Source organism: Barbus barbus, assembly GCF_936440315.1.
Source record: "Barbus barbus genome assembly, chromosome: 13".
NCBI lineage: Eukaryota > Metazoa > Chordata > Actinopteri > Cypriniformes > Cyprinidae > Barbus > Barbus barbus.
In genome coordinates, this window is record NC_136741.1 from 23,918,435 (window position 1) to 23,933,677 (window position 15,243).

At 36.9% G+C, this 15,243-nt stretch overlaps 1 protein-coding gene across 1 annotated transcript; it reads right to left on the reverse strand.

Moving 5' to 3' along the window:
• Positions 1–12,061: 12,061 nt before the first annotated feature.
• On the reverse strand, positions 12,062–13,348 carry LOC306878995 (putative G-protein coupled receptor; the record flags this gene model as incomplete). The annotated part of the gene is made up of 1 exon (XM_079431645.1): positions 12,062–13,348. One exon carries the CDS (start codon positions 13,346–13,348, stop codon positions 12,062–12,064), a length of 1,287 nt encoding a protein of 428 aa, XP_079287771.1.
• Between the last annotated feature and the right edge of the window lie 1,895 nt (positions 13,349–15,243).

Here is a 15,243-nt window from a genome sequence, read left to right on the forward strand (position 1 = left end):
GATGATGGATCCCAGGGACTTGAATGTCTCCACTGCAGTCACAGTGCTGTCTATGATGGTGAGTGGGGAGAGTGCAGGGGGGTTTCTCCTGAAGTCCACTATCATCTCCACTGTTTTTAGCGTGTTGAGCTCCAGGTTGTTTAGACTGCACCAGACAGCCAGCTCTTTAACCTCCTGTCTGTAGGCAGACTCGTCACCGTCCTGGATGAGACCGATGAGTGTGGTGTTGTCTGCAAACTTCAGGAGCTTGACAGAGGGATCTTTAGAGGTGCAGTCGTTGGTGTGCAGAGAGAAGAGCAGTGGGGAGAGAACACAGCCCTGAGGGGCACCAGTGTTGGTGGAGGGGCTGTTTGACATGAATTTCCCCAGTCTCACTAGTTGCTGCCTATCTGTCAGAAAGCTGGTGATCCACTGACAGATAGAGCTAGAGACAGAGAGCTGGGTTAGTTTGTTCTGGAGGAGTGTAGGGATGATGGTGTTGAAGGCCGAACTAAAGTCCACAAACAGGATCCTCACATAAGTCCCTGATTTGTCCAGGTGTTGCAGGATGTAATGTAGTCCCATGTTGACTGCATCATCCACGGACCTGTTTGCTCGGTAAGCAAACTGCAGGGGGTCCAGTAAGGGTCCAGTGATGTCCTTCAGATAAGCCAGAACCAGTTTTTCAAATGACTTCATAACGACAGACGTTAGAGCCACAGGTCTGTAGTTATTAAGTCCTGTTATCTTGGGTTTCTTTGGAATAGGGATGATGGAGGAGAGTTTGAAGCAGGAAGGGACTTCACACAGCTCCAGTGATCTGTTGAAGATCTGTGTGAAGATGGGGGCCAGCTGGTCAGCGCAGGTTTTCAAGCAGGCTGGTGTCACACCGTCTGGGCCTGGTGCCTTCCTTCTCTTGTTCCTCCTGAAGACCTGGCGCACATCTTCTTCACTGACCTGAAGTACAGGAGTGGGGGAGAGGGGGGGTTGCAGGGGGTTTTAACGGTTGTGTAGAGAGATGGTCAGGACGGGTGTGGGGGGTTTCAAATCTACAATAAAGCTCATTCAGATCTTCAGCAAGTTGTTGATTCACCTCAGTGCTGGGGGATGGTGTCCTGTACTTGGTGATGGCTTTCAGGCCTTTCCACACTGAAGCGGAGTCATTGGAATTGAACTGATCTTCCAGGTTTTTAGAGTAGGTCCTTTTAGCCACTAATCTCCTTATTCAGTGTGTTCCTGGCCTGATTGTACAAGACTCTGTCCCCATTTCTATAGGCGGCCTGACGAAGGTGTCTGAGTTTTGCTGTAAACCATGGCTTATCATTGTTGAATGTTACATAAGTCCTGGTGGGAATGCATATATCCTCACAGTAAACGATATATGAAGTTACAGTCTCTGTGAGCTCGTCCAGATTGGTGGCAGCAGCTTCAAAAAAGGTCGAGACAGGCTTGTAAAACCCGCTGTGGCTCGTTGATCCATCTCTTTACAGTCCTTACTACAGGTTTAGAAGATTTAAGTTTTTGCCTGTAGGTTGCTATAAGATGAGCCAGGCAGTGATCAGAGAGCCCCAAAGCTGCCTGTGGAACAGAGTGATATGCATTCTTTATTGCTGTGTAACAGTGATCCAATATATTACTTTCTCTGGTGGGACATGTAACATGCTGTCTGTATTTTGGCAGTTCACGTGATAGATTTGCTTGGTTAAAGTCCCCAAGAATGATTAAAACAGAGTCTGGGTGTTGTTGTTCTGTCTCTGTGATCAGATCAGCGAGTTTCTGTAGAGCTGAGCTCACATGCACTTGTGGTGGAATATAAATACTCACGAGAATGAACGAGCAAATCTCCCGCGGTGAATAGAAAGGCCTACAGTTGATGAAAAGCATTTCTAGATCTGAACATCTTCTTTAACACCGTTACATCTGTACACCACCTTTCATTGATGTAAAAGCACATCCCGCCGCCGCACGATTTCCCCATTGATTCCGCGTCGCGATCTGCTCTGATCAGCTGGAAATTAGGCAGATGTAATGCGCTGTCTGGAATGGTGTCGTTCAGCCAAGTTTCAGTGAAACACAGAGCAGCAGAGTTTGAAAAATCCTTATTTGTCCGGGAGAGCAGAAGGAGTTTGTCTGTTTTGTTGGGTAGAGAGCGGAGATTAAATTAAATGAAAATGAAAAAAGTGGCATTGGTCAGTAGTTGAAATAAAACATTTCAGTTAACATTTATTGTATTTCGCATAAACATGTTTTTTTTATGGTTTTAACTTTAGTTAACAATAAATACATGTTCTAATCAAATAACGTCTAACACGTACTTCAAATGTTGCCTTAAAATCATTAAAAATAGTTACTATTTCCAAAATCCAGGTCCTTTCTTATTCATTAGTCTCTATTTTAAAATAAAATAAAATAAAATGAAATGAAATAAATGGTATATTGTCCTGCTAAACATAAGACAGAAATATGTTTATTATGCTGTGGGATTGAGATAAAAAACTAAACTCTTTCAACTTTTTGGGGTTTCATTGAGTTTTGCTGCTAAAAACTGATGTGTGTTTTTTTATTTAATAACCACTAATTCTGTAAAAGTTTCAGATTTTGTGTAACTATGCAGTTACCATGCAACACTTTTCATTATGACAACTCTCTTTATAATGGATGACACTAATAGAAGATAATAAAAAGGGGTTTTGAACATTCTTTACACAGATGTGCCAAAAATAGGAACAGGGGGTTGTAAATGTGTCAGAGGTGTGTGTGGCATGTCTTTCTGCTAATTAGAAAAATATTCTCAGTGTTCTGTGAGCTGGGATGGGTTCAGGTCCTGAGGGAGAGAGGCACAAAAATACCCCACCCAGACATGCCTGTCTACTGTTTATATCAGCGGGACCGTTTATAACAGTAGGGAGTGAACCATCCTCGTCTTTACTTAGCATAGATCCACAGGCGGCTCTAGTCTTGACTACATTAACAAGCACTCATTTAAATCCAGAGTGAAATCTGAAGCGGAAGAATATTTAAACATGCGAGCCAAAATTAGAAGCTGGCTGCTGTACTGATATGCAAAACTGATATGCTTGAAAATATCTAGTTAAAAGTATTTGTTTTCAGCAGCCAAAGCTGAGTAATCATCACTGTTTTTAAAGCAGGTGAAACCTATTCACAAACTCTCCTATAAGCAGCCTTTTCCTCATGAGACTTGTTGTTTTTATTTTATTCATTCTTAAATGCTTGGAGGAATGTCGACAATGCTCATTTATCACCTCTTCCAGCTATTTTGTTGTCTCAAGTGTGAACCAGTGAATTGAACCAGCTCATCTTTATACATAATATCTCATAAATTGTATGGCACAAATTAAAAAGGTGACAAAGAAAGTAGATAGGATGGATGCAAGCATCATTGGTATGCAAATGTGCCTTTTCGAGATAGATCGTGTATCTGTATAAAAAGGCCAGCATAGAAAATGACAGTCTTCTTTTAGTCATGTAACTGTCAATCAGAGCACACACACTCACAACATCATTAATCCCATTTTCACCCCTAGTCAAAATTTGTCATCTATGAATGTGTATGTTTAAATGGTGTAGTCTTGCTGTGCACAATTGCTTCCTATTTTGTGCCTAAAAGTGTTTACAACAACAAAAATATTTCACTATGTGCACAATTTACTCACCTTTAGTTTCATATTGTAATATTCAGAGGAATAATCACCATGTACTATGCGTGTTGTTCTAATGCATCTAATCACAAAAATTAAATGAAAGGCATAAAAAGCCATATGATGTTTTTTAAATGGTTATTGTTAGACCATTTCATAAATGTATTTAGTTTTAGCAAATACTTGGCAAATATTCAGTATCAAGTTATCATTAAAATTTATAAATGAAATAAAATCCCCATATGATGCTTTTCAAATATTTATTGCAAATCCATGGCAAATATTCAGTATCATCAAATAATCATTAAACATTCTAAATTAAATTAAATGTCAAAAAAGACCACATTATGCTTTTTTCACTATGTGCACAATTTACTCATAAATGTAGTTTGTTATTATATTTTTAGTAGAGCTGTGCAACGATTAATCGTGATTAATCGCATCCATAATAAAAGTTTTTGTGAACATAATATATGTGTGTGTACTGTGTATATTTATTATGTATATATAAATACACACACATGCATGTATATATTTAAGAAAAATATGTTGTTTATATATTAAATATATTTATATATAAAATAATATAAATATTTACATGTAAATACATGTAAATATTTTCTAAATACATACTGTATGTGTGTGTCTTTATATATACATTATAAATATACACAGTACACACACATATATTATGTTCACAAAAACTTTTATTATGGATGCGATTAATTGCGATTAATCGTTGCCCAGCACTAATTTTTAGCAAATACATGGCAACGAATTATTATAAAAAATTATAAATCAGTGTAAATTGTTAGACATTATAATTGCCTCTATCATTATTTCATAACTATTATATCTGTTACTATTATTATCACAGTAAGCCTTACTTTTCATTAATCAGTTCATAACTTCTTAATTACAACAAATCCTACATTACCTGCATTACAAGTGATCAATACAACTATTATATTGCAAGGATTAGGTACTCCATACTTAGACACGATAAAAAATTATGAGATGATAAAAACCACCGCAGTTTAAACAAAAAGGTTTCAAACATGCTGCAATTGCATATCCAAAATCATACGAAACTGAAGAGACATTTACTTGTATATGATGTACATGATGTCATTTTAAGAATCCCCCTGCCTTTCAAAGCTGATTTGTTTAGTTCTGAAATGCGGTTAATATTTTTCCAAACTGATTCTGATGAATCCACAGCACTTCCCAAAACTTCTGAAGAAGGGGGAGATTGCAATGTCCAGCACATTATGCCAGACCACCTTTATCCAGTGCAGGTTAAAGACCAAAATCTACGTCATCATTAACTTTCTGGTCTTCTTTTAGACTTCAGTCCAGATTTGGACACAGATGACTACATTTTCTTGGCTGTGCTTTGGTGTCAGATAAGCCTTTATGGCATATATATTGATTTACTTGACAAACCATGCCATTTTAAGTGCACTTGGCAATCACTGCTCATGGAAAAATGACGTCATATGTGATGTTCCACAGGCTCTAAACCCAGATCCACATGATTCAAATAAAAATGAACAGGAAATGTACCAGCTTTGTCTATGCTAAATCACAGAGGGAAGTATAGCAGTCACCTCAAATGATCTAAGCTTGACGGATCTCTCACATCTGCTCTGTTAATAGTGTAAGTGTATTAATGACCTTAAACTTTTTAAACAAAACAGTGACTAGTGTAATAATAACACACTCAACAGGGAAAAACATCACACACTCTAAAAGCTGTAGGGGATGAGCTTTAATTTTTGACAGGCTTAAAAGACAAGGACGGGAATGTTACTATAGTAACTATTCATTTATTTAGGCTTATGTTAACACTTTCAATAATAATAATAATAATCATAATAATTAATATATGGAGAAATTAAGATTAAATAAGGTTACTGTACTGTAAAAGTATTGTTTATTGCGAGTTCATGTTATATCAAGTATTATGTTAACATTAAAGTAATACAATGTTATAATGTAATATATAACTCTATTTTTTAGGCCGCCGTAGCTTTGGACCGATTACTCTTCCTACCAACTTCTTGATAATTTATTACTCTCTGCAAGTCCTGCAATACCATTATTTAACATAAGAGGGCAGTGTAGCATTACTAACGTAGTAGCGCCCACTGTTTATAATTCAGGTGTAAATTTGTATTACAGCAACTCAGCAATACTGAAATACATTCAGGTAAGTTTTGGTATCTACGATAGACTTTAACTGAAAAATTTAACTGTTACTTTCATAAATACCAGATTGAGACAACCTGTCCTATTTATACCCTTGGTTTTATTAATTAACCATGGTTTTATTGTAGTAAAAGTGTAGTAACCATCTTTGTTTCTTCTTTTTGGGCGTATTGATTACCATTTGTATAACCACAGTTTTACTACGAATACCATGGTTAAACTATATGGTTAATGTAGCAAAACAAAATTTGTGGTTACCATGGTTTAACTATAGTAACCATGTTTTTTGTTTTGTTGTTTGGTGGTAAAACCATGGTTAATTTGACAAGTTGACACATTTTGTTTTATATACTGTAATTGTATTCAAATGGAAAAGTTTAATAGTTTTCAGTCAGAATGTCATACTGTAGTCTATACAGTACAAACTGAGGTACACAATGATATATATATATATATACTGTAGATACATACTGCATCTAAACAGATAAAAAGGTCTAAATGGGACCACCATCAGTCTGGAAACACCTCTCATTTAGTACAACTATAAATGTCTGAAAAGCCTGAAAAGAGCAGTAGGTCTGCACTGTGTTAATTGTATCACTCACCTTAAGACACTTGTTGATCCCCTTTGGGTCCCTGTCCTTGATGAGAGCCTTTGTGTTACTGTGAGTAGCGAATGAATCCTGTCCTTTTGTGTGCGCTTCTGTTACACCAGGAGTATCTGTTGGATTAATTCCACGTTGCTCCAAGAGTGAAGACACATCCTCCTCCTCCTCCTCCTCACTTATCTCCATGGCTATTGAGATGTCCTTCAGAGGTGCTCCCTGGTCCATTGTGTGCAGTTGTGTGTGTGTTTGTGTGATTGTTCTAAAGGCTTCCTGTGGACATACTGAGCACAAGATCGCAAAGCATCTTGAGATGAAATCACTTACACCAAGATGGGACATAGCTGAAATATTTGTGCAGTCTCACCACGGTCTGAATGAACTTTGTAAGAGGACCAGTGCCATAAAATACACAAATGAATTACTAGATTTAGAACATGGCAGAGGATAGTTAATAATTGACTTTGGAAGAAATGGTGGAATGGCTGAGAAAGGATAGTTGGATGGATAAATATTTCCCATTCATTGTGTTTGTTGACTTCATTCCATTGGACAGTGGCTCTGGAAAAGTATTTGGACACCGTAATAAAAGATAGTCACATGTAATAAGATTTATGAATTTCATTGCATGGATAAAATATTTTCTATACATCAATGGAATAAATATCCTAAAGCAAAAAAAAAAAAACTCATTTGTAAAATTTATATTTATGAATTAAATTTATGCATTTAATTAATGTTTAAGTGTGGATTAAAGGAATAGTTCACCCCAAAATGAAAATTCGCTGGAAAATTACTCTGTTGAAGATGTAGATGAGTTTATATTGTATTCAGAACAGATTTGGAGAAATTTAGCATTACATCTCTTACTCACCAATGGATTCTCTTCAGTGAAAGAGTGTCGTCAGAAGGAGAGTCCAAACAATTGATTAAAAACATCACAATAATCCAAGTGCATGAATTAATGTCTTATGAAGTGAAAAACGTTTAAGCCATCACTTCTGGACAAATATGCATTCACAATCCATAATAATGCTTCCTCCAGTGAAAAATCCATCCCTGCTGTCCCCTCACATTAAAATCTTATAAAAACATATATTTTGTAACTGTTTTTACTTGTAAACAGTTCTTGATCTGTATGTATTTCTCTCCTGATTCAGATGAGACATTTTCTATTTCTTTTTTTTTTTTTTACTTGAGAAAGCAGTATTATGAATAGAGGACTTGTGTTTTAGTTGAAAACAATAGTTTGAATTTAAAAATAACTCAGTTTGTTTATTATAAACGTGCAGCTGAAGTGGTGTGGATTACTTGTGGATTATTGTAATGTTCTTATCAGCTGTTTGGACTCTCATTCTGACGGCACCCATTCACTGCAGAGGATCCATTGGTGAGTAACTGATGTAATACTGCATTTCTTCAAATCTGTTTAAATGAAGAAACAAACTTATCTACATCTCGAATGGCCTGAGGGTGAGTACATTTTCATTTTTGGGTGAATTATTCCTTTAAGTGTTTACATACTTTTTGCAGCCACTGTATATTGATCAGTCGGGCATTGACTGGAGACAGACACATTAGGACACCAAAAACAAATAAAGGGAGGTGCACAGAAGAAAAGTGTGAAGGAGAGGGGAAATGCAAGGTCAATGAAAATCAAGGAAATGAAAATCTGCACCTGCATTATTGTAGGGTTGAAGCGGTAGTGTTCATCTCTAAAACACAGCTGAACTGTATTATTCTGTATGTTAATTTCACTGTTATACTCACCTCACCGCAAAAACTGGGTGGCAATTGTGAAGAAAAAAGTGGAGCTCTTCATCAGGGTTGATTCTAAAGGTCATTGGCGCACCATTGTCCTTTTTAATACTAATTTATTATTACATATTATAGTTATACTGCAAATATTTTCATGTACATTATTTAAACAATAACTCAATGTAATAATAATAAAAATATAATAATACATCCCAGAAAGACCATCAATATACATTCAAGGAAATGTATATTGATAGTATGTCTGAGAAAAAAGAGAATTTTTCCTATATTTTGTTTGTTATTAAAAAAATGATTTATAATAAAAACAAAATAGTACAAATCTGTTTTTTCAATGAACTCTCAAGGAAAATTCTCATCCTTATGGCGAAAGCAGTCACTGTGAATTTTAGGAACATCTGCATTCTCCAACCTTTACAGCCATTAAGAGATCATCTTCCACAGCCTCCTATTAATAACCACTGTCAGCCTTGACTGTCTGCGAGAGGACATTTTTTCATCTGAGACCTGGAACATTGTTAATCTCCAGGCTGTCCTTTCAGGGACTTATATGTGCAAGGAAAGAAGATGATGAATTAACTTCCAAAAATCCTAAATTGATACTTATCAATATTATGTAGCTTGTCCCAGAGATTCATTTTTTTCTAATACAGAGATCCTTCAGTTTTCACCTTTATGCTCCAGAGACACTCTTCAGATAATCACACTGATTAGGTTCAAAATGGTTGTGTAACGGGACTAATTTCCCACACGGCTCTCCCACAAAACATCTGGCTTCTGGAAATGAAGGATTAAAGTCTATTCATTGATGCTGGCTGTATATGATTCAGAATTGAATTTAGAATGCCTTTTGAATACTAAATAATTTCATGAATTCAAACTGAGGTAGCAAACACTTACTTGTACTTTGAATTTTAACTTATATTATAGATTTTTATTTTATCTTTAGAATGTGATGTTTATCACAGAATTGGTTGTGATATCAATATGTAAACCTGCTCTATCTGCAATTAAAAATAAGTTTATCACTATAAGCACTCTCTGATTTTTTTTTTTTTTTTTTTCATTAATACAACAGATCATGTGGATTCCCTTGGTCAATTGGTGTCAAAAAGGCAATAACCCTGAGATCATGACATCAAAACCCTCTTGTGCCACTAAATTGATGTAATAAACTCCTATCCCACTAGCTAAGTGGATTTCAGCAGCAGGATTCGGAGTGCTGTATTCTGACACTCACTTAGGTCTCTCCAGACGTTGTTGCAGTTATCATTCCATTCCAGATTTGACCCACCCAAAACCTGGTTTGAACCAACAGCTTCAGACAAAATTGCATCCAAACTGCTCAGTTGTTACGTGGCACATGCAGACATCTTAGCCCTTTGTCCTCATTGCATAAACAAATAATTTAAATAAAACAACTGGAATAAATCAAATATTAATTTTGACTGCTATTGAGTGTTTAAAAACTTGGCCTACCCAGTCATGCTGAGATAAGGAGAGTTTGATTATTACTAAATACCAAGAGAGCTAACCACAAAAGTTAAGCCAGCTCAAACTTCTGCTTTCCCTGGTTTGGTGTAGCACCTGCAACTCTGCGCAGTCATATCCCATTTTTAAAAACAAGCAATTGAATTTTATTTTAAAAATGTCCCTGAGGTTTATATACAGTAATAGTCTAATTATACTAATACAGTATACAATATTTATAATAGAACTAAACATATTGTAACTTTGAGGTTTTATGTAATTTAAATAATTATAATAATCCTTCAAATCCAAAAATTTGATAGGGCACCACAACACTATTGCTCATTTCATATGCTACGTTTACATAGTAATTTTAAAGGCATGAAACAATACATTTAAATTTAAATGTCAGAAAGAGAGCGGAATGGTAATGGAGTGAATTATTTTTTTTTTTTACTAAATTAAGGTGCGATTCAGATAACAATTTTATTCAAGCATTTGTCCATTTGTAATCCACACAATGTTTACAGCATTTTGATTGCTTTATTATTGTGTCAATTGTGGAGGGGGTGGAGTTTGTTGCTGATCATCTGACCATGATTTCCCCCCTCTTTAATCATTTTCCTTTAATCTTCACCTCAACATGTCTAAATCCTTTCAGGTTCTATTTTTGCCTGGCCTTGTTTTGATCATGACAGGGACACTCAAGTTTATGCATCCCTAATCATGCCACATGTACCTGCTTCTCTCTCTCGCTCGCTCTCTCGGCCCTTCCCCCTCCGTTTCTGACTCTCTCATTGTTTGAAGTGACAGATCAGGTCACTCTCTGTTGAATCACTGATGAGAAAAACCTGTTTTGAACCATAGACTAATACACAGCAAGAATATGGCTTCATTCAGTCTTTTCCTTCAGATACAGTAGAACTTGCAACTTATTTCATGCTTGAGTCTGCCAATATATATATATATATATATATATATATTCATGTTACCCTAAAATAAAAAATATATTTATATATTTTGCTTAAAAGGAAGTGAAGGCCTTTTTTTACATTTCTACTTTGTTTAAGCACAGTTTCCTATTCAAATCTTATTATAATAATGTAAAGAAATAAATTCTAAAAATATCAACATTGTAAAGTATTTTTAAATCATTGTAGTATTTGTTGTACTGGCTTTAATTTATAGTTCTTGTCTCCATTTCGGGGATGTTTTGTCTTGGGCTGAGTACTTAAGCAAATCTTGTCAGAAGATCAGGGCCTTCTGTAGCCGGAATGAGCCAGTGGTATGAAGTGTGTGTGTGTGTGTGGGGGGGGGGGGGGGGGGGGGGGGGGTCTGGGTGAAATGTGACCTGAAGCACTTTTATTTGTATACCTTCACACTACTGTCATTTACGCACACCAGCAAACGGATCTGTTATGAACGGATCTGTAAACTAAAACATTAAATATACTGTACAGCCCAAGTTACATAATTAAAACAAATTCAACATCTAGTCTGCAGTATGAACCGGTAAAAAGCTCATTGTCACTGTTTGCTAAGAACAAACAAGCTGGCTCCTGATTTTTTCCCTCTGTTTGCTAAAGTTGTACACTAAGAGGCAAAATACCATAAAATTGCTACACATTATGTCATTCTGCACACTTGCATTGCATGGTAATGATTTCCAGCATACTGCTCTCAAAGGTTACATTAAAAGCCTTCATCTAAAACAATAGGTAATTTCTCCCTGCATAATAGTCATATAAACCAGGTATTACCATATAGTGCAGCTAATAAAAAGAGCTTGCCTGAAACCCTTTTTTTTCAGCCAATCTGCTAGGATGATACTCAAAGCTGCCCTGTTGCTATGCAAGCCTCTGTCTCATCACATTTCCATGGTTACAGGGCAACATGGAATTAGTAACAAACATCAGAGCTCCCTCAGATACACGAAGAAAGCTATGTGAATTAGCCCTTGTAATGTAACTTGTTGAGTGAGAAACTTCCTACAAAGTGAGACATTAAAGCACATTTCTAATGCATATTCAAATATGTTTTATTATTTTCACTGAAATAATGTACATATTATTATTAATTGATATTTGTGTCATGATAGTATCAATATAGGCATCATAATGAGTCTTAAATAATAGTAATTATTGAGTATGAGTGTTGATATTATGAAACAAATGAATAATCACTGAGAGTGATTCTCAGTTAACTTAACAATTTTTTGGAAATAAATGAATATGCAGCAAGAATTACCTAACTGTTGCCACTGATATGGGAACTATAACAACAAATTAACACTCTTCTTATTAAAAACAAAACTTCATAAGGCCTGTTTTGGCTTGTGGGACTAGAAACATGTTTTTCTAGTCATTCTTCAGGGATCTGGCCAGGTAACCTGGCACCCTGATCCACATTATTCCTCGGACTTAAATTGCCACAACTGGGCCTGGTGGTCTCAGCCGTGCTGCTGGTTCTCTGCAGAAACTGAAGAAAGTTTTCCTGGACGGAACCTTCGTGACTGGAGGCCCGAAGTTCAACGGGTCTACTGGCGCAACATTTTCTCAGTTTTATGAGTTCTTCGCGGATCTGTCGGTTCAGAAGACCGTAGAAGAAGGGATTCACAGCAAACGAGGAGTACGCTAGCCATGTGACGGCTTCTTCGATGTCCCCTGGGCTCTGAAGAGGAGTGGTGATGGACATGTGAAGGTGGAAACTGAAGTACGGGAGCCAGCAGATAAGAAACTGGCCCACAATGACGACCAGGGTGATAGCAGCCTTTCCGCCCCCAAAAACTCTCTCAGGAGACAATCTCTGGGGGAGGCTGCGGGTGGTGGTGATGATAGTGGTCTGACTGTTAATGGAATCGGAGCGGCACTTGGCCTGGTTGGCCGTCCAGGTGGGCAGCGGTACGTGCTGACGGGCTGCCGTTCGTGCGACTTTGTATACATTGCAATATACGGCAAAAATCACAACAGCAGGAACCAAGAAGCAAAGCACGCTGAAGAGAATAGCAAAAACCTTCCTGAGGCGGCTGTGGCTCCAGTGTAAAGAGCAATGGGCCGCTGCAATGGAGCTCTGATTCCCATACGCTGGCCAACCGAGAAGCGTAACCAACGCCAGCAGGATGGATTTGACCCAAATGAAGACCATTACACCAAGCGCCAGGTTTAGAGTCATCTTTACCTCATATCGCATAGGATGGACAATGTAGTAGTAGCGTTCAATACTGATGGCGGTCACAGTAAGAATAGAGGCACAGATGAGAAATACATTTAGAAAGATGTAGACTTGGCACTCCAGAACAGTAAATGCTACAGTGCTGAAAAACGGAGAGCTAGATACTATCCCGAGAGGCATCAGCAATATAGCGCAAAGCAGGTCAACTGCACAAAGATGGCACACGAACACATATTTTTTCATGTGAGGAGCTCGGGCAATGGCCACCATGACTCCGCTGTTGCCCAATAGGGCTGCTAGGTTAAGGGTCACCATGCAAAACAGCCCAACAAGATCCTTAATCTGGGATTCGGAGTGGATGACCTCCTCCATGCTGGGAGGGGTAGGCTTGGTTGTGCTCCGCTGGCCGGACGTGTCATTTGAAATTGTGTGATTGGTCAGGAGACCCAACATCAGACCTGGAATGGCTTTCTCCATGCTTTATGGGTTTGAGATGGAACAAAGCTTCTCCATGCTTAATTGTTGTATTTTCTTCTGTGTGTCAAGCATTTGTGTTGAAACCATCTCTAAGAAGAAATGAAAAAAAAATCTATTAAAACTGTATAAAGTTATAGTATCTATCTAGATAGACAGATAGATAGATAGATAGATATAATTACATGGTCCCACTTTATATTAGGTGGCCTTGACTACTATTTACATTTAGATTAATAATTTGATACAATTCACTTATTGTGTACATGCATGTTTTTACATTGGACTTATACTTAAAAAAATACCAGCATGTAATTATATTAATTAATTAATTAATTATTATAGTTACGCTGTTGACCCATCTCTTACACCTTAACCCACACTTTAACCTACCCACCACACCAAACCTGTCCCTAACCTTACCAGTATCCCGACTCAATAGTAGCAAAAATGTTTTGCAATACAATATGAACTCAATAAGTAAATTGTAGTTATTTTTTGATGTACGTACCTAGCAGTTAAGGCCATTTAATGTAAAGTGGGACCAATTACATTTATTCAATTAACATATGCATTTAACAAAAATGTGACTTACAAATATAATTATCTGAGCATAAATGTAAATAAAAGATTTAATTAATATACAAAACAAATACATAAACATAAATATCAAAGTGCTACTTTTCGTATATTAATAAATAAATATATTAATGTAAATATGTTAATATATTATAGTTGCACGTCACATTTTTGATAAAAATAATTTTTCTGAAAAACTAAATTAGCTTATAAAAGCTGCAATAAAGTAAGCTGTAAATTGTTCAATCCAAATTCAATATATCAACAAACCGTTGTGTAATATTTAAAAAAATAAAAATAAAATACTGCACATTACAAACCACAGTCCTTAAGAGGATAAGAGAATATTACTCCATAATTCGTTGTGCAAAGGGTCATTAAGAGGATTGGTGACTGTTTCATAGCCATAATGATTAGTTATGTAAATTTATAACGCCTCCATCACTCATCATTCAGCGAGAGAGAGAGACACAGAGAGAGAGAAATCCCCCTCATGTCACACTAAACATGCATTTATTATCAGAACACAGAGGCTGTTATTACCTACACACACTTAACACTTGAGTGCAAATGAAAAGGAAATTCCCCCATACAAAGTTAATGAATAAGTTCTGAATGCACATGGGAAATCATCTCATATCAAGAAAGTGCATAGTTTATTTAAATTGTCGGCCACCTCTGTAAGGTTCCAGATCATTCCCAGAACCCGTGTCAATTTCCTTTTACTTAAGCCTTAATGGAAAATCACCCCTATTTTTGTTTCCACCCACTCACCAGGTCTCTCTATATGCTAATGACGGCAGAACAACATCCAGCCCTTTCTTGTTGGCAACTGACAGATTGCTTTCGCCCAACAGGAGCACAATATGTTTTTTGCACAAATGGGTTGTTGACCTTCAGGGATCAATGAAGTCTGAGGACAACATGACTGCTGTTATTGTTGTTTTTTTGTCAGTGGGTGTCATATGAGTCATACCTGATTGTGTGCCGCGGCCTCCCTTCAAAACACCCACCCAACGTGCTGACCCGTCCCCTCCCCCGACCCACAGACCCTCACGTGAACTTTTTCTCACTTCGCTGGAAATTCGAAAACACATTTTCCACTGAATTAAAATGAATGACCTGCTGTCATGTCAGATTGTGCTCTGCTGTTCTGAATTATCCTCACATGACTCCTCGACACACAACATTCATAAGTGACTGTGGAAAAAGACAATGATTTTTGAAAAGTGATAAGTGAAGAAAGTGATTTTTCTTACCTGTCAACTTCAGGGACGTCTTTGCTTTTTTTGATGAATCTCCAATCAGATTTGTGATGT